This window comes from Staurois parvus, unplaced genomic scaffold, assembly GCF_062004578.1.
Source record: "Staurois parvus isolate SC_StPar_1 unplaced genomic scaffold, SC_StPar_1.0 ptg001328l, whole genome shotgun sequence".
NCBI lineage: Eukaryota > Metazoa > Chordata > Amphibia > Anura > Ranidae > Staurois > Staurois parvus.
Window position 1 is genome coordinate 1,320,140 of NW_028319124.1, and position 20,701 is coordinate 1,340,840.

At 40.4% G+C, this 20,701-nt stretch overlaps 1 protein-coding gene across 2 annotated transcripts in view; it reads left to right on the forward strand.

Moving 5' to 3' along the window:
• The window catches only part of ADGRL1 (adhesion G protein-coupled receptor L1), a 584,175-nt gene that overhangs the window by 441,941 nt on the left and 121,533 nt on the right, over nt 1-20,701 (forward strand). For both annotated transcript variants that reach the window (XM_089661220.1, XM_089661218.1), the window contains exon 4: nt 1,787-1,896. In XM_089661220.1, coding sequence (XP_089517346.1) covers nt 1,787-1,896 — 110 coding nt within the window. The remainder of the gene's footprint in view (nt 1-1,786; nt 1,897-20,701) is intronic.

A 20,701-nucleotide genomic window follows, 5' to 3' on the forward strand; every position in this document is an offset into this window, starting at 1 on the left:
TCTCGTATGAGTTTTGAGGGGAACCCCCATGCCAAAATTAAGAAAAAATGTATTGGGGTCCCCCCCAAGATCCATGCCAGACCCTTATCTGAGCATGCAGCCCGGCAGGTCAGAAAAGGGGGGGGGAGCGAGAGCCCCCTCTCCTGAGCCATACCAGGTCACATGCCCTCCACATGGGGGGGTGCATTGGGGGGACAAGGGCCTCTTCCCCACAACCCTGGCCTGTGGTTGTGGGGGTCTGCAAGCAGGGGGCTTATCGGAATCTGAAAGCCCCCTTTAGCAAGTGGGCCCCCAGATCACGACCCACCCATTCACAGAAAAAAGTGTAGTGTGAAAAAAGACAGGAGACAGTCTTTGACAAGTCCTTTGTTAAAAGAAAAAAAAGAAAAAAATATCCCCTGAAGTAGATCCAACGTTAATCACAATGGCCGCCGCTACCCGAAAAAAGAAAAAAAAGGCTCTCCCCCCCACGCTGGCTTCCGGCTGTCTGACTGCTCTGCTGGCTTGATAGTTCTTAAATATGTAAGGGTCGGGGCCACCCAGTGAAATCACATGTGTGGCCCACCTTCCTTGCGACATCATTGACCCAGCATGTCCCGATTGATGACGCCACAAGGGGCAAGGTCACATGCGCGATGTCCCTGGGTGGCCCCGCCCCTTACATATTTAAGAACTGTCAAGTCAGCGGTGCAGGAAGTCGGCCGGGAGCCAGCGTGGGGAGTGGAGCTTTTTTGTTTTCCTCTTTTCAGGTAGCGGTGGCAGCAGTCATCAAGATTGACGTTGGATCTATTTCGGGGTACATTCTTTTATTTCTCTTCTTTTATTAAACGGCTTGTCAAAGGCTGTCTCCTGTCTTTTTTCACACTTTTTTTTTGTGAATGGGTAGTGGTACCATGTACCCCATACTCATTCACATGGGGGGTCGGGATCTGGGGGCCCCCCACCCACAGACCCCCACAACCACCAGCTAGGGTTGTGAGGAAGAGGTCCTTTTCCCCATCAAGGGGCCCCCCCGCCCCAAAGCACCCCCCCATGTTGAAGGCATGTGGCCTGGTATGGTTCAGGAGGGGAGGGGGTACTCGCTTGTTCCCCCCCTTTCCTGACTGAGGGTCTGCATACTCGAATAAGGGTCTGGTAAGGATGGGAGGGGAGACCCCATGCTGTTTTGTAAATTATTTTCTTTGCCGGCAATTTACATTCAGTTGTCAGTGGGAAACCCCGCTGCCAACTGAAACATGAACGCATGGTTTTCAATACTCAAATACTGCATGACTCGATAAAATAACTCATGCGGTATTTTAGTAGCGTTTTTTGGTGAATTCAAACTTTTTTTAAAAAAATGCTATGCGGTATCCTACTGCATATTCGGATGTGGTAAGATAACGCTTAGTGAATTGTGCCCAGTTAGCCTCTCACGGGGCCTCCTACTGACCCCGGGCCCTCGGGCAATGCCCAAATGGTAAGGCTGCCCCTACCTTTGAACTATGTAGGTACCATCAAATAGGAAGGCATTCAGGTACAGCTCAAGGAACCCCTAGCAACTTCTGGAAGAGCCTTAGGGTTCTATGAAATCCTGGTTGGGAATGGCTGGTAAACACTGAGACATGATGCCAAACAATCGATTTTGCATTTACATATGCTTTAACCATAGCCATAACTCTGATACAGCAAGAAGATGATGACCATGTTAAAATTGCTTTCAGATGAATGTTATATAAAAAACAAATGGTGGATCATTATAAGATTCTTGACTGATTGCCTTTAACATTTTGTATTTTCTCTTTAGGTGTAACAATCGAACACAATGTGTTGTTATTGCTGATTCGGAAGCTTTTCCAGATCCCTGTCCAGGGACCTACAAATACCTGGAAGTTCAGTATGACTGCGTACCCTACAGTGAGTATACACAATAAAATGCATGACACATATGTATATTCAGTATATGAACATAAACCACAGGTGCAAAGGAAGAGAAAATAGCAGCAAGCACACTAAAAGAAACACACAGCTCCATAAATGACAATTACACAAAAGAATGCAAAGTCAAAGACAATAAGAGACAATGATGTCAAAAGCACAATGAGGGGAATATAAAGCTTAATATATACTGCATATAAAAACATTACTAAAGAGACAAGGCAAGAGACGCATAGATTCCAAGGAAACCAATCCCCTTTATATAATGTTCATTAACTTCCTCTGTTCTTATATACCAACAATTCCAAAGGCCAAGGCAGTAAAATGTTCTTTACAAATTCGCTGACTCTTGACAGAAATAGTCAGGGTTTAGTCATATCATGGATCTGGCATGACTTTTCTCTGATTTATTCTGCCAAATAATAAAAAGGGGTGTCAGTCTGAGGAGCAAATGGACACATATAGAAGTTAATCACTAGGCTGCTTTCTTGTGTGCACAGGCCATGGTTTGTCTTCAATGAGCAACATTGACAGGAATGACAGGTGCACTGGACTAATAATTGCTCAAAAAGATGTTTATTCTTTGCAGCATCAATTAAAAAGCCAACACATTTCAAGGGTTTAAGGCCCCTTGATCAGGGATCAAGCAACATTGAAAATGGGGAGATCTGAATGGACAGAAATGAGAATAACTAAGTGAGTTTTTTTAAGAGTGATATTTTGCGGTAAGCAAAAAACCTGATCCAATTTAGCAGACAAATTTTGCCAAACTGGAGCAGGCCACTGGCTTGATGGTAGCATATAGCTCTGAACAAACTCCCTTACCTTTGGCTTTTAAACAGATGCTAAGCACAATTTCTGGGCCATTTATTAGTCTACTGCTCTTTTTGTACACCTTTGGTGAAATATTAAAAGTATGCATTAATTGTTGTTTGTTGTAAACTTTGTATGTCAGTCTTAAAGACAAGTACATTATGAAGAACATTGCCATTTGGAAACGAATGCTCCACAAAGAGCATTTACCTGAGCAGGTATAAAAATTGCATTACATTGATCAGTGTGCCTTGTATACCCCATTACAGGAAAGACCAACAAAGTGCCCATTGGCACAATATTATCAACCTATTTAAACCCAGTTTTCCTCATTATCAGTTACAATGACATTAGACAAGTTATGATATTCTTTTATGTGCTGGATCACATTTTCCAATATTAAAGAAGGACTACACTGTATCTGAGCACCACAAATCAAAAATGCTATTTCATTCATTTTTAATATTTAAAGCAAACTCCCCCATCTATCCATGTCTCCATGCTTTATTTTTCTGAGAAATCACTTTGAAAACACCCCCCTAGCATTTCTGGCCGTAGCCATCTCAAGTAAGGGCAGATTCATGTAGCATTTACTTCCTGAAATCCATCTGCCCTTAGCTTATGCATGCAGGCAGGAGGGTGTGCTTAGCTGAGAAAACCCCTCCCTCCCTCCTGAAGACTCCTGGGATGTATAACATCATTTGCCTAGGCATGGAAACCAGGAAGTAACTAAAGAAATGTAAAAAAAAAGTTTAAAAGAAGTGAATATAATGTACTTTCCTATCTATTTACTAATGCTAGCAGCATAAGGATTAAAATAGTCAATGTTAACCTCCCTAGCGGTATTCCCGAGTGTAGCTCGGGATAGAGTTTCAGTACCAAAAGCGGTAACCCCGAGCTACACTCGGGCGTACCATGCAGCGTTGCACAGGGATTCCCTGCAGCACTTACCTTGTCCTTCGCTCCTGCGATGTGTCCCCTGCAGCGTCCCCGGCCATCTCCTCCGGCCGATGCCGGCATCCGCCTTCTGTGTTCCGCTCCCTGTGACGTCGGGATGTACGGCGGCAAATTTGAAAATTTTAAAAGATTACATTTTTTTTAAAACGATTATTACATAGTAAAACATTGCTGTTTCAAAGCATTTCACATATATTTTGTCCCTACTGCTTAGTCCTGCGCCCTGCCTGCATTTTTACTGTTCTTTCTGCCTGGAAACTTAGAAAAGTCCATGGTGTCCAAAAAGCGTCCCTTTAGGTCAAAAGCGGTTTTAGACCGGCTAGAGAACAACGATAGTAAATCAGAACCACTTGCAGAATTGAGTGATAATGATTCATGGGGAAATTCGTCATCAGACACTGAAAACGATTCTGCGACTTTGCTCAGCGATGTGCGAACTTGGCGCTATATTTCAAATTTCAGTGTTTTTGGTTTGCTTATATTATTGAATTAAATGTATTATTATTATATTATTATTTTTTATGATTATTTATTAAATTATAATTTATGATTTCGTGTTTCAAGTTTTATCATACCCGGGATGTTTACTAGACTCTTGTTCGGACAGATTTCATTGAGTTTTTCCTAAATTACAGGCCTACAATAAAAAAAAACACATATTTCCATGCAAAAAAAGTACCGCTTTCAGCACCAAAAATCTGAAATAATCAGACCGCCGGGGAGGTTAATTGAGAGAGTGAAGTCCCATTTTAAGGTTGCATTATGCTAGAGAGATCATCCTATATTAGCCTGACCTGTACAAAATAAAGGCCTTTAATGCTTTAACAGATAAGTTCACTTTTTAAAAAAATAATAAATGCCCATTTTTTTCAGGTAAAAAAAATGTGCATTTACGTCTTTTTTTTTTTTTAAGCCTGGAAGGCATTGCACCAGCAATCAGGAGATCACTGGTGCCATGCAGGACATACTGTCAGTGTATATATTTGCCCGTACATCCCATACAGGCAAGCAGATACAGTCTGACAGTAAAACTCAATGAACGACCAGAGTGCTCAACAGTTCGTTGAGAACTACAAGCCAACAGCCACAAAGCCTGTTGGGACTTTTTCATAAACTGGCAGCTAGTATGTGGAACTTCTCCATGTATTGCTGTCATAGGGAGGAGGGGATCAGGCAGCGGCTGCAGCCGTGGGAACACGTTACATGTTCCACCCTAAAAACGGGTGGAACATGTAACATATTCCTATAGGTGATCGTTTTTAAGTCACTGACTTAGAACACATATAGTAATGAGGAATTCTAACAGTTTTCTTCCACACATCTACAGACTACATATACATATATATACTGTATATATATATATAGTTCTGTACATATTAGCACTGTCCATATTTATAATCAATGTGTGCTAATTTGGCTGCAACCACCTTAAGCAAACATGTAAATACCCACATTAAATATACACGAGGGAGCTGTTTGACCTGATAAATTGTTTTCTCTCCAATCCATCCTAATATTTATACAGCCTTCTCACACAGTACAATCAGGTCAATGACTCCATTTACAGTTAAGAAATACAGTGGCCCCCTGTGTCCACCCTCAGCCTGCTGACTGGAGAGTGAAGGAGCAGCAGCATACAAATGAGGTCATCTCTCTGCTCCCTCCTCCTATCATCATGTTCTTTGTCAGCACATTTTCAGCACAATCAGAACACCTGATTTTATTCCCTGTCCTGCCCTTACCTCTCCCAGTCCGAGTGTTGAGGTATAGGAGATTGCAAGTAGCTGATACCAAAACAGATTCAAGTGCATTTAACAAACACATTTTAATAAATTGCACAGGTCAACACACAAGTTGGTGAATCGAATGTTATACCTGGTATATTTCACCCGCTGATCCCACAAATGCACAATTTTTCCCATATCAGCTTTAGTTTTTGAGATATAGAAGAAATACCATATATCATTCTTCATTCTGGTCACCCATCAAAAATCAGGATATTTTAATGTAGTGTTTCTTCTGATCTCCTTGTAGAATGAAAGAAACACATAAAAAAGTAACCATAACCTCTACGGTCTTCAATCTGCAAAAATGAAACAATATGAGTGATAGGAGTGGCAAGATAGTCAGACCTCCAAAATGATCATAACTATTACACAGTTACACTTTAGGATCCAATGTTTCTAATGTAAAATTACAGTTGGAACTACGTAAAAACTATCAATACATCTGCTAACTAGCAAAAGAAGAACAAGTTGATCAGCAAGATCTTTTCAAAAACTAACAAATTAGAGTATATAAATTGGACCACATGTAAGTCACTAGAGCTGATGTAGTCTAACCAATGCAAATTTTTGAATTAGCACCCCAAATAACCCCAAGAACAGGTCTAAAAAAGCAAAGCAGCAAGAAAAGTGATTTTTTTTGTTGGGCTGTGTTAATAATAAATTCTTGCATAATATGTATAGGTGTCTGAGTATTAGAGCAGCAGCAGCAGTGTAACAGCCAGGAAACCAGCATTCCCAAGCAGAAAGATCAGCAATGGCAGCCTACATAATCTCTCTCCTAATAGGTGTAATTTACTGTCACTGGAGGCCAAGCTATTATACACTAAATTCTTCATAACTGAAAAAATACACAGACCTTCTATCTTCCTTACCTTTCTGCTTTGGATCATATTGGTTTCTGCAAAATGACAGGTTCCCTTTGAACTATTAATAAAGAACAATGGTATTACACAGTGTGACAGACTGAATGGGGTTTCACCAGACTGAACATCTTGCACAGTGATAGACATTGACTCATATTTACATAGAGTTATCTTCAGTACACTAAAGACGTATATGAGATGTGGTGTTCAGCTAATAGGCTGATGGGATGATGTAAGGTAGCACCTAGAAAAGCGGATTCTAGTTTTCAGCAGATTAAAGCAGTCAATCTAATAAAGATGGTTGATATACTGTACGTTTAGGTCTAGGTACATATCTGCCGATTTTATGCGTGTATTCAGGTAAACGCCTGTAAACATATGCATACACGTATAAAGTCAGTAGAGGAATAGTATGCATCTAAGCGATATACTGTATGCATCTAAACACATCTAAATTAAAGTATGTTTGGCATGCGTTGTATGCAGGATTTTCTGCAAGCTCTGCCAGCAAGATCCTGCATTCCATGCAGAAAATATGCCTATGTAAATAAAGCCTTAGGAGAAAGGACCAACTCTTTTTTTCATGGATATGAAAAAATATAAAACATTTTCAGAAGACTGATACAAATTTACATAATAGATAGAAAATATGTTTCAATCTTCAGTGCCTATTTTTCACTGTTTTCACCTGTCAATCACTGTGCCCGTAACCTGTTAAAACAGTACAAAAGGAGAGAAGGGAAGCTGCATAGGGCATTGTAGTCACTGAGCTACCCTAGGGTCTGTTCATTTAAGGTTCATCTCTTGCTTGGCGCATTTCAGTAAATTGCAGTTCAATGCAGTGGAAAAACATCAGGATCTTTTTTTTCTTACACTGGGGTTACACTAAGTCTCATGGGGCAATTCAGTAATGCATTTGCAACATATTTCTGGTACTTTGCATGTGTTATGGTGCCCCCTGGCAGGGGATCATGACTCACTTGAGACATGGGGTCTAGGTGACAGCTGGTCTTCATCAGAGCTTTTAATGGTGGAGATGGGTTGGAAATCCTAGTAGTTCTGGTTTTCTTTTCTGTAAGTGGTCACCATCTTGCAGCCCTCTGAATTGCCACATTAATGGGGTAGCTAAAACAGACCATCTGTGATATGGAGACTGTACATGAAAGCTAGGCAGAAGAATACTCAGGTCTGGGCAAAGATCATGAGCAGACAACAAGCAAAAGAGTAATCAAGTCCAGGCAGAGGTTGTAGAATATCAGCAGGCAAAAGAGTAATTAGGTGCAGGCAGAGGTTCTTGACAGTCAATGGGCAATAGAGTAATCAGGTCCAGGCAATAGTTGTGGACAGTTGGCAAGCAAAAAGTAATCAAGGCCAGGCAGAGGTCATGGGCAGTTGGCAGGCAAGAGAGTAATCAGGCCCAGCTAGGAGTTGTGAGCAGTCGGCAGGCAAGAAAGTAATCAGGTCCAGGCAGAGGTTGTGGGCAGTCAGCAGGCATAAGAATAGTGTGGTCAATCTGGGTCAGCAACAAGCAAGGCAGGCAGGAAGTACAATAGTGCTTTTGTGAAAAGGATAGCTGGCATATAGACATATAGAAATAGCACTAGCCACTCCAAAAACTGGTGCTTAATCCTTTTGGATTCATATAGTTTCAGGGAATTCTGTAAATCCTGACAGGGATTCTGCAAGTACCATTGAAAGTCCTGGCAAGGATTCTGCGAGTATCATTGAATGTCCTGTCATGGATTGTGGAAGTCCCTGGCAGGGATTCTTCGAGTACCACAACAGAATGTAGTGTGAAGCCTTGTGCCAAATTTATAAAAACCCTGCAACATTTTCATTGTTAGTACTGATGTATGTGACAAATTCAAGTAGCTCCTATTTGCAACACTGATACTGATTGGCACTATTGTTGCAACAAATTCATAAAGAAATGGTGCCATATTGGTGATAAGGAAAGTGAAGGTAAAGAAATATAAAGACCTCTTTCAAAAGTGGAGGTAATTAAGACCTCTTCTGAAAGTAGAGGTAACTAAGACCTCTTTCAAAAATTGAGGTAAATAATACCTCTTCTGAAAGTGGAGGTAAATAAGACCCTTTTCCAAAAATGGAGGTAAATAAGACCTTTTCCAAAAGTAGAGGTGAATAAGACCGCTTCCAAAAGTAGAGATAAACAAGACCTCTTCTGAAAGTGGAGGTAAATAGGACCTCTTCCAAAAGTGGAGGTAAATAAGACCTCTTCCAAAAGTGAAGGTAAATAAGACCGCTTCCAGAAGTGGAGGTGATTAAGACCTCTTCCGAAAGTAAGGGTAAATAGGAACTTTTGCAAAAGTAGGGGTAAATAAGATCTCTTCTGAAAGTGGAAATAAATAGGACCGCTTCCAAAAGTAGAGGTGAATAAGAACTCTTTCAAAAATTGATGTATATAGACATCTTCCAAAAGTGGAGGTAAATAAAACCTCTTCCAAAAGTAGAGGTAAATAAAACCTCTTCTGAAAGTGAAGGTAAATAGGACCTCTTCTGAAAGTGGAGGTACATAAGACCTCTTCCGAAAGTGGAGGTAAATAAGACCTCTTCCAAAAGTTGGAGTTAATAAGACCTCTTCCGAAAGTTGAAGTAAATAAGATCACTTCCAGAAGTTGAGGTGAATAAGACCACTTTCGAAAGTAAGGGTAAATAGGAACTCTTCCAAAAGTAGAGGTTAATAAGAACTCTTTTAAAAGTGAGGTATATAGACAGCCTCCAAAAGTGGAGGTAAATAAGACCTTTTTCACTACGTAGATAATTATTGATTGTGTTGCACCTGTAAATATTGTATCACGTCTTTGAGACAAATCCGTGACAAAATATGTCTTTAAGTTTCTCTGGTACTAATATTTGATACATTACCATTACTCTCCCAACTGCTGCAAATAGTTTTCCTGCCTAAAATTGGGACAGATTAACATACACCTTACGAAAAAGTACATGAATCTGTTGCAAGTTCTACCATGTGTCACACTACCGCAAGACAGCTTTCTAGAGAGTATTTACAAGACTATTCACATGGGCAGCAAAGTGGCAGTATAAACAGGTAGCTGATCTGCATTGACCACTCTTATGAAGGTCCTCTCAAACACCCTAGATCACAAATCCTTTGGCACAATTTAATGCAAACTATGACATTTCCCAACTGTGTCAAGAAATGTCCAATCCCTGCAAAATAATGCACCTCTCTACTGGCCCATCTCCATGATGGATGGTCTTACCAGCCAATAGGAGTTGTCATTTGCTGCGAAGCTATGGCCAGATGAGGAGCAAATAGCAAATTTGTATTGTAGAGTATCTTAGGATCCAGGGCGTTCAAAGTGCTTGCAAAGAGTTTTATAAGATATAGGTGTGCCTGTGTTTTAGTACTGGGCTATTTTTGTAACATTATAGCATTAACAGATGTGCTTTCCATTTGTCACAGCCTTGAATGAGCCCCATAAATTAGTTTTATTTATCCATTTTTCCAAATCAGTTGTCTTTTTTATATCATTTTTGCTCAATGTGTTCATATTGAATGCACCTGCCACCACTTTATTAGTCACTGTCCTTGGTGTAGTAAAATATTTTTATGCTGTGATAACATTACTATGTTCAGCCTTTCACCATTCATTTATGCTGTTATTCCAGTCCACCACTGTTTCCAAAGGCATATTTTTCATCCTACGCTTTCTGAGAAGTCCAATTTTTTTTACCTGATACTATAGAGATTGAAGTGTCACTTGTGATTCTCAGTTTTTTTATGGCTGAAGCATGATCAGTAACAAGGGTTGCAGGATCATATGCAGAAATCTTCCATTTTTTGACAGCAAGCAGTCAAATTTCTTTGTGAAAGTATGAAACAAAATGTGTATATTTTTTTACGTTTTTATTTTCTGTACAGTTGCAAGTTGCAACTCTTCTGAAATCCTAACACAGGGGACAAGGTTATGGATATAATATGTATAACAAAAATACATTTCTGACAAAAATAAAGCGTGAAAGAAAATGGAAACGATTTACCGAAAGCTGTGGAGAATATATTCCTTGTAAAATATGGACATTTTACAAATGAATGTGCATAACTGTCAGAACACACTCAGTGGGTATTGTAAGTTATGCACACCTAAGTTAAATAATTTGCACTTCGGGACTTAAGCTAAAGCTATGGGTTCCTTGGGTAACTTTTTCATGTGTACCGGAATTTTTAAAAGAACAATGGCTGTTTTTAAGATTGTAAATCAGACACGAAGCACGAAATGATCCTACACATTTTGAAACAGAGTGAAAACAGAAGCAATGGGCATAGTGCATATTTAAAATGTCTAGAGGTCAATGTCTTACACATTACTAAGGCCACATGCAGACTATTTCATTCCAGTAACTGCAACACCTCTGCATATCTCCAATATAGTGAGTTGCGGTGCCATTTGTTATGAACGGTACTCCATCTCACGTACAGTAGTGACCAACGTACATTCTACCGACTGTAATTTATGTCCTTTGTGCTGATTTTTTTGTTTTCGATTTAGACTGAATTTAGGATTTAATTTGACTCCAAAGTGTTTAGCTGAAATGGCAACATTTTGCTACAATCTCCTAATTTTTGGGGAAATTAAAACCTCTCAGTTTCACACATGCCTACATTAAGAGATGTGGCAGAGCAGTGAAAACCTACAGATTTGTCTGTTTAACCTGAGAACCTCCTGCTCAGGGCTGGAGCAATGTTGCACACATCCAGTCTGGAGAGGTGAACTGGGGGGTGCTACACACTTGACTAATGGTCAAAAAAAATTGATCTGCCTTAGCAATTACCATCTTCTCCCAGAAGTTTGATCTGCCCTACCAATTACCATATTCTCCCAGAAGTTTGATCTCACCTACCAATTACCAGTTTCTCCCCAACGTTTGATCTGCCTTACCAATTTTCATTTTCTCCCCAAAGTTTCATCTGCCCTACCAATTACCATATTCTACTCAAAGTTTTTTTTTTTTCACCAATCAGGATTGCTATATTGAAGGTAAAAAAAGCTTTATATGGTACCATCAGAAAACAATTTGACAAAAATTGAAAAGAAAATAATTTTTGTGATAAGCACAAAAATACTCCATTGTAGCATGACATGTGAGGAAGTTCCCAAGTCCAACTCCTACAAGTATACAGTTATACCACTCAATAGAAAAGGAGGAAAGCAGGGAAGAAGAATAGGAAGGGAAGGCTTAGGAGGGGAGAGGGAGGAAAGGTGGAAGAGGGGAGGAAATAGGGATTGAAGTTATACAGGACCATAACCGAGGGGGGGGAGAATGGGCAAAATAAAGAAAAAAATTCACCCCGCTCCACACCAGAGAAGGCAGAAAAGATTAGAATATATGAAATATCTTGCGAGTCAGAAAGCAGACAAAAACTCCTTATTAATACACTTTAAAGTTGGATCGCAAACCTCTAGCACATAACTACCAATGTGACAAAACGCAAAATAAAAACATATAGTGTTGCGCTCCCAAACCTCCAATTAATATATTATTATTTGAATCACTTGATCTCTGTTCTAAAAATCACAATAATTGAGAATGATGTATGTGATTAATCATAAATTATAATAACCTTAAACTATGAATCAATTCAGATAAACCATGTGCATGAATAAATAAAAACAAAAAAATGAAAAATAATAAAAAAGTAGAAATAATGTCCCAAAAAAGTGACTATGTGCTGAAAAATCTTCAATCTATAATGATTATAAATCGGTGACTGCTTGTGAATCCTCCCACATGTGAAGATGTGCGCTCACCTCATAGGAAGCCTGCAATTAGGCTATATAAGCTTGCGGTTCACCTCCTTTGGAACCTGCTTGTTTGGAACTCCTGCTTTGAGGTAATGAGTATCCGTGGTATACGATATATGCTATGGGATGAATCGCTTCTCCAGAGGGTGTAACTCCTCTATATTTTCGTCTCCATGCGGTTCAACTCCTCTCCGCAGCTTCTTCTCCACCACACTGCAGCAGTCAAGGGTCTTTCTACATACTTGACTTGACCACCTAAACTTCGTTTTCCTTCCACAACAACATTAAAGGCAGAAAAGATACCTGCAGGATGCAGCTAATTATTGGGAGATCTGTGAGAGCCAAACCTTATCATATTTCCAAGGACATCCATGGATGATGACAAAGCAGCTTGATCATGGCTTTCCAGGATGATACAGCAGAAAGAGTGGTAGAGGTCCATTTACAAAGAATTTCTTTCTTAGCATACTACAATAGGTATGAGATCAGCAGTTTAGTATGGTGAGGACTCTGGGCATCCTCATGAACCTCCAGCAAGGCCAGCTCCAGGGATAATTGCAATTTGAGATTGATAATCTCAAACTTCTCCAACCAGAAAGTAGGAGTCTGGGTGAATGTGACAGTGCGCGCATACAGGGTCCTAATCTGGGTAGATTCTATGTAGTCTCAGAGGGGTGTAAAAATTTGGTCTAAAACAGTTTATCTCTAAAGGAAATTACCAGTTTTGGGCATTGTTCAAGACATTTATCCCAGTCTTTCCTATCCAGGGATGGAATATCTCTCCTCAAAGTTTGATCTGCCCCACCAATTACTGTTTTCTCCGCAAAGTTTGATCCACCCTACCAATTACCATTTTCTCCTCAAAGTTTGATCTGCCCTACCTACAGTATTATCATTTTCTCCCAAAACTTCAATCTGCCCATCCAATTACCATTTTCTTTTTTTTCCAAATGCATGGATCACTGGTGGAAAACTATAGTACACAATTCTGATATGTTGAAAGAAGGGGATAGCACCTGGGGCATTACTCATACGTGACACTTTCTACAATTTTATCTGCCCCATTTGTTTCTTGATTCCTGTAACCACCCTATTCTGATTGTTTTTTTACCAACCTGTCATTCAGTGCCAGAGAAATGTAGTACATAGTCCATGTACACAGTGAAAAAAATTAGATGGAATTGAAGACACTAAATAAGAACAATGTGCTGATCTCTCCCATTTGTTTCCTGATCCCAGTCACCACCTTCTTGTCATTACTTTCCGTCAGCCTCTCGGTCATTGACAAATTAGTGTAGCAGAGGACTTTGTATGATGAAACAGTGTAAGGGTCAGGGATGTTACACAAGAATCATGCTCAAGCTCAGTTGGAACAGTGCCATATGGAAGAAGATGAATTCATATGTGGCTTCACTAGTTCTGTTGAGGAATGCAGATACCTAAAGCAGAAACTTGGGCAAGCAGTTATACAGACAGCTATTAAACTCATTAAATGTGCCAAAGGGTTTTAATTCTGTGCAGCTACTCTTGCGAACAAAGCATACTGCCAAACAATACTGCCAAGGCTTCAATCTTTAAAGCAGAAGAAGCGAAGCTTGGTCAAGAACTCTTCTTCCGAACAAACACACCCAGCTTGGTGATGGTCATTGAAGCATCTGTAGCACATATAGAAGGCCATCACACTCTGTTCTCTCTGCTTTCTCATCCTGTCGGCATCTTTGCCATAAGCATACGTTCACAAAGCAAAACCCAATTTGAGAGACACTTTCATTCATAGTCTGGGTACTACACAGGGGAATAAGCCCCCAACTGACACCTGAGCATTTTCTGTGTAGCTTGAATTTCCAAAATGCTCAACATCCAAATCCTATAGTTTCCACTTGTCCCTGTTCACATTTCAGGTACCTGTAGCTCAATGCCTGAAACTTGAAAAAGCACATGAGCTACTTTAGAAGTAGAATGATGTTTTTGACCCCATTGACTTCAATAGGAGGGCCGGAACAAAACGTTCAAAAAGCATATTATGCATGTTTTTAGTTGCGCCGATAGTAAAAGTCTGTGGGTCAAAAACCCACAATCTTCTCCCAAATTACCTCCTGTATAGCACTTCACATGCAAAACATATTCAAAAATGCACATAAAAAACTCTCAAAATTGCCTACATATGCTACGCTCTAGTGTGAAAGGGGGTTAAGGGAGTTAAGGGAGGATGATGAGAAATATTCAGAGAATTAAACTAGCTGCATTCAAAAACACACTTAAGCATTTTTAATGAATACGTAACTTCATTAATTGCTGTTTTTCCTGCCTGAAGTTCAGCTTTAATTGGAAAAAATATTACAGCAGCTTGGTGCTTCAGATATAGTTTATAACTATTTTTTAAATATTTATAAACACAACTTTAACTTTTTTTTTATCCAGAATGTTTGATTATCTCAAGTAACATAATGAAAAGCTGATAAAAGAATTAACAAAGCATTTCCCAAACTTCTTAATGGCAAAACAGAGTAAGGGCTGGTATCATTGAGAGAATGCAGCCTGCATATGGGATGCTTCTGAGATTATTCAGAGTTCATTGACAGGTGCATTGTACCTCCATTGTACAGCATTTGACCTCTATCTCAACTGCGTCAACCTGCTTCAAGCTGCTTTTGCATTGCCATTGATTCGTATTTGTGAAGTTCAGACACAAAAAAGTCTGCCAACATGGACCCTAAGGAAGTTTAAAAACTTTAAAATGGTTTGGGTCATAATCTTATTGCATTTCTTCTTTGAGGGCCAGATGAATGTGGCAATTTGGCTACATCTTCCACAAAACAACACCATCTTGACATACCTATTTTATAAAGTCTGATGCCTGACTAGTTCCCATTCATTACTTCAGTCATCCTCTGCGCACCACTTCTCATCACCCTTTCAATCATTGCTGGATGAGTAAAGTACACACCAGGGAAAACAGACTTTGAAATCTTATCTGTTTTGATAAATGACCTCTAACCTAGGAAAAGGCAAGAGGCAGCTATAAATATTATTGAACAGCATGGGATATAATGCATTATATGTGTTAAGTGCTTCCTCTCCATCTGTAGAGTATAGCTATTCTTTAGGTAACCATTTCCATCCAAAACGGCACATCAAGTCAACCTGTATGAAGACACCTTAAGCTATGTGCTCATATCTTTCACTCAGTTGCCAGGTAGGCTTCCTTCCCAAGACACTAATATTGAATTAAAGCCAATCTCCAGGTTAAATTTCTATTTTCTTCAAAGGTCCCCCAGAAAGTGTTTAATAAAGCGGCTTGCTCTTCTTCAATCCAGAACTGGCACACACATTACCTATTGCTCATTACAAGACGTCCTCATTCTCCATGTCAAGTGGCTACCAGTGGTATTCAACACAGAAGACTGAACACATAATGTGAGTGCAAGGCATTATGGCCCCACTCCCTCAGGTGACATCACCTTGGAGCCATCATTCATAGAGCACTGTTTCAGAGAGTAACACTGATGTCAGTACTGAGGACTGTCAGCTTAGAGATGAGGCCAAGAGGAAAAGAGCAACGTGTGGCTGGACTGAACACTTTGGAAAAGGTGAAAGTTAAAACAAAAAAAAACAAGCAAAAATGAAGCATAAACTAGGGGCCAGAAGGTGGAGCTAATTTGGGGGGGGGGCAGAGGGACCAGAGTTGGGCTTTAAGGAAGGAATGTTGAAGCCTAGTATGTTCCTTTGTACTCTCCCTCAATATTTGTCTTTAAACTATATTTAAGGGCGCAATCTTTTTTTTGTTTTCATATGGGACAGGGACGGATCTGATGTGAGGGTGAAGTAAAAAATGTCAGGGGGCAGAGAATGGGAGGTCAGCAGGGCAGTGTACAGGAGGTCAGCAGGGCAGGGGATAGGGTCAGCAGTTTGTAGTGCATTCTACAGAGGCCATTAGTTTGTAGGGAAGTGTACAGGGGTCAGAAGGGCAGTGTATGGAGTCAACAGGGCAGAGGACACGGAACAACAGGGCAGTGTACAAGGGATCAGCAGGTCAGAAGATGGGAGGTCAGCAGGGGGATGTACAGGAGTCACTAGAGTAGTGTACAGGGGGTCAGTAAGGCAGAGAACGGGCCAGCAGTACAGAGGACAGGGGTCAGCAGGGCAAAGAACAGGGGTCAGCAGGGACAGGGGTCATTGGTGCCAGGGTAGAGGACAGGGGTCACTGCTGTCAGGTCAGAGGACAGTGGTCACTGCTGTCAGGGCTTAGGACAGGGCACACTGCTGTTAGGGCAGAGGACAGGGGTCACTGCTGTCAGGTCAGAGGACAGTGGTCACTGCTGTCAGGACTGAGGACAGGGGTCACTACTGTCAGGACTGAGGACAGGGGTCACTGCTATTAGATCAGAGGACAGTGGTCACTGCTGTCAGGACTGAGGACAGGGGTCACTGCTGTCAGGTCAGAGGACAGTGGTAACTGCTGGCAGGACAGAGGACAGGGGTCACTGCTGACAGGACAGAGGACGGGTCACTGCTGGCAGGACAGAGGACAGGGGTCACTGCTGGCAGGACAGGGGTCACTGCTGTCAGGGCTGAGGACAGGGGTCACTGCTGTCAGGGTACAGGACTGCTGGCAGGGCACACAGCAGAGCTTCTCCCCCCCACACAGTACATAGCTGAGATTGGATTCTCTTACAGACATAGCCTCGATCTGCAAAGTGTGCATCTGCACATTCATTGCGACCTGGGAATTTCACAGATCAGAACTACAACATATAAGCCACCTACACACTATGAATTTCACGGCTGTGTCTCTGTGGGGAGGAAAAGCTCTGCTCTGTGCCAAGACTATGTGCAGTGTTGGGACGGGAGGAGATGTTCAGCTGTCGGGGCACAGCATCCATGGAGGAGGCACAACTGAAATCAGGGGCACCAGCACCCCCCTAGATCCATCTTACAATCTAATTCATTGTTATTGGAACCCCAAAGCATTAACCCAACGCACCTCTGACTGCACCACAATGTACTACCGCACTACTGTGTATTTTGGTCTGTGTCAGAAAAAAAAATGGTGCATAACTGATTTTTGGTCCATTTAGATGTGTGTTCCCAGCCTATTCATTTGACAGTGCTGCCTTTCCATGATGCAAATCAACACACCTGTGTTAACACAATGCATTGGAATGGACAGATCTGAATGGGCCCTTAATCTATTGAGACTTCTGATGGGGTTCCCAAGCCTTCTTTCCTGCTGCAACCATTACAAGGGATCCATTAGCATGAGGTCTCACACACCCTGTTAAATTATTTAGTTTGCATTACAGAGAATGTAGCAGCAGGATTGAAAAGCTTAAGGCTGATTTAGCCCTGCCTTGTTTACCAATAAGTGCGTTCACTGTTCTTCTGTTCACAGCTATCAGAGCAGTAAAAGATGAGTACTGATTGGCGCTCTTTTGTATGCAAAAAGTAAAGCTTTATTTGGGCTGCCCAGACCACAGCCAGTTAACCATTTGTTTACTAAGAGCAACATGCTAACTACTTTAGCTCTTACATCCCTATACCCCGTATATTGTATATATACAAATATAGGAATTTTTACATTTCCACTATGGGTGCTCTTAATTCAGCAATAGCTTTGTCATAATAATAAGATATATATATATATATATATATATATAAATATATATATATATGTATATATATTAAGTAGTATATTATAATAATGAGTAAGTATGTCACATATTTTTTGTGCCACGCAATGCTTTCTTTTGATATGATTGTCTTGCAAGTGTTATTTCATTTTCTACATAACCGACGGGCAACAGGCCATAGCATAACAAATGTATGTTTTTTTTGAACAGCGATAGCTTAAAAAAAAGCCTTGCTGTAATCAAAAAATTACAGATTTTATTCTGTCGTTATCTATTTATAATGACATTTAAATTACGTTTCTGTTACATAGCGGGGCAGTTATTTACAAATAAAACACAGTTTTTATTTTTTCAGTTTTCCTAATTATTTTAATTTTCTACACAATCTACATGTAAAAGCACATAACAAAACAAAAATTATGCTTTTTTCTAGTTTGAACAGTGCTAATGTAAAAAAAAATAACTGTTGCTCTAATTAAAAATTGCAAACTTCATTGCCATTATCTATTTATAGAGACACTAACACCCCGGTCACATCAGGTGCGGCTTGGCATGCGATTTGCACGCCATGCGACTTGCGAATCGTATGCCAAGTCGCAACCTATTGTCCACATCGGCTTTGATGTGACCGGGGGCTTAGCCCTGGTTCACACCACAGCCAATGTGACTTGGGTGACTTGCCGATTTCAGTTCGATTTGCAAGACATCTGACACAGATGTCTATGCAAATCACACCAAAAGTAGTGCAAGCACTACGTTAGAAATCGGTATGGCTCTGACCAAGTCGGAACCACAACGATATGACCGTTCCAATAGTGGACAATAGGGTGCGATCGTGTTACTTCAGCGTGATTTCAAAGCTGCAGATCAGTGCGATTTGCACCACAGATTTAATTGCGGTTTGCAACTTCATTTAACAGAAGTCTACGCAAGTCGCAATTAAATCGGCAAGAAGTAGTGCAGGAATCTTTTTTCATAATCGCTGCAACATGAGTCGCGGCGATATAAACAGTTCCAATCCCAGCAAAAGGGTGCAACTTGAGAGTTCCAAATTGCAGGACCATACCGGTGTGAACAGGGGTTTAGCCTCCGTTCACATTGATGTGACTTGTCATGTGATTTGACCGTTCAAATCGCATGACAAGACGCACCCTATTGCTGGCAATGGCACTGGTCATATCACCACGACTCATGTCACAGCAATTATGAAAAAGGTTCCTGCACTACTTTTTGCCAATTTCTGTGTGACGGGCCGAACAGATTTCAACAGTAGTTCCTGCACTACTTTTGCCGATATCAGGTGTGACTTGCATAGGCATCTGTGCATGAAGTCGCACAGATGTCAGTCGCACCTGAAAAGTCACATTGACATGCGACTTTGAAATTGTTTTATTTCTAAGTTGCATTCATTGTGAACCAGGGCTAATTAAGCTTCCAGTACAAAGCAGGGCAGTTATTTATAAATAAAATAAAGTTTTGTTTTTTTTTCATTTTGTAGATTATTTTAGTGCAGTGCCTAAAATATAAAATACTAACCACAACATACAAAGCCATCCACAACACTGGCCCCAGCTACATCACCAACCTCATATGATATCGCCCAAATGTTCCTCTCTGCTCCTCCCAAGACTTCTTGCTCTCTAGCTCCCTTGTTATCTCCTCCCATGCTCATTTCCAGGACTTTTCCATAACCTCTCCCATCTTCTGAAACTCCCTACCCCAGTATGTCCAGTCAGCTCCTACCCTGTCCTCTTTTAGGTGATCCTTGCAAACTCTACCCCACTGCACCTAAAAAATAGTACTTGAGTCACCTCCATAAGATCATCCCTCGCGGCTTTTACGTTTTGTGCCACCTCCCCCTCCCTTTAGATTATAAACAGATTGTAAGGCAGGTCCCTCCTACTCCTTCTGTGTTGAACTGTGTTGTAAAGCACTGATCAAACTGTTGGCGCTATATAAATCTTGTATAATACTATTAACATAGAAAAGTGATGGCAGACAAAGACCGAGTGGTCCATTGAGTCTGCCCATTTTTTTTATTTTTTTTAATTTATTATTTTGTTTTGATTTTTGTTTTGATTTTTGCTTTTTTGTGGGTTTTTTTTCTTGTTACCTTTTTTGTAGATCTATGCTTGTCCCAAACATGTTTGAAGCTATTTACTGTTGACTGGCTCACTACCTCTGATGGAAGTTTATTCCAAACATCAACTACTCTTTCAGTAAAACAGGACTTTCTGTGATTAGTTTTGAACTTTCCTCCAGTTAGTTTGAGGTCATGTCCCTGTGTTCTTGATTTTGGTTTCGTGTTGAAAATACTGCCCTCCCGATCCTTATTCAACCCCTTGATGTATTTAAAGGTTTCAATCATGTCAATGTTTCAATCATGTTCCAATCATGTCTCCCCTTTCCCTTCTTTTCTCCCAGACTGCACATTAATACAAAGGATAAGCAGAGAGTTAATTAGAACTGTTTGGGGACAGCCAAGGGTAAATACGGAGTTTCATAGGAATTTTTTTTTTTAAATTGTAAGCTTACGTTGAGATACACCCTTTGATCGGCACATTAAATTCCCAGTGTAAATACATTGTAAAATAATATTGTTACAGTGTACTGTATTTATCAGTGATACCTGCAAACTGCTGGCATAATTTTACATGGTCACTTCTGAGATACAAAGCATTCTGCAAACCAGGTCTCTCAGATTTTATCAGCATAACCACTTTGGTAGTGGAGAAGGACCAAGGAATATGGGGTATGCCCAAGGTGCTTTGATTAAGATTTGTAGGGTGTAACTACTTAGATATACAAAAACAGGGAATTTAAGATACTCTAGCACAGCCATATTGATTAAAATACTCCTGAAAAGACTAAAACACTGAACAATCATTAATAATAGTCAGTAATTATTTGTAATGTATGTAAGCTCACCACCTACCCCAAGGGTC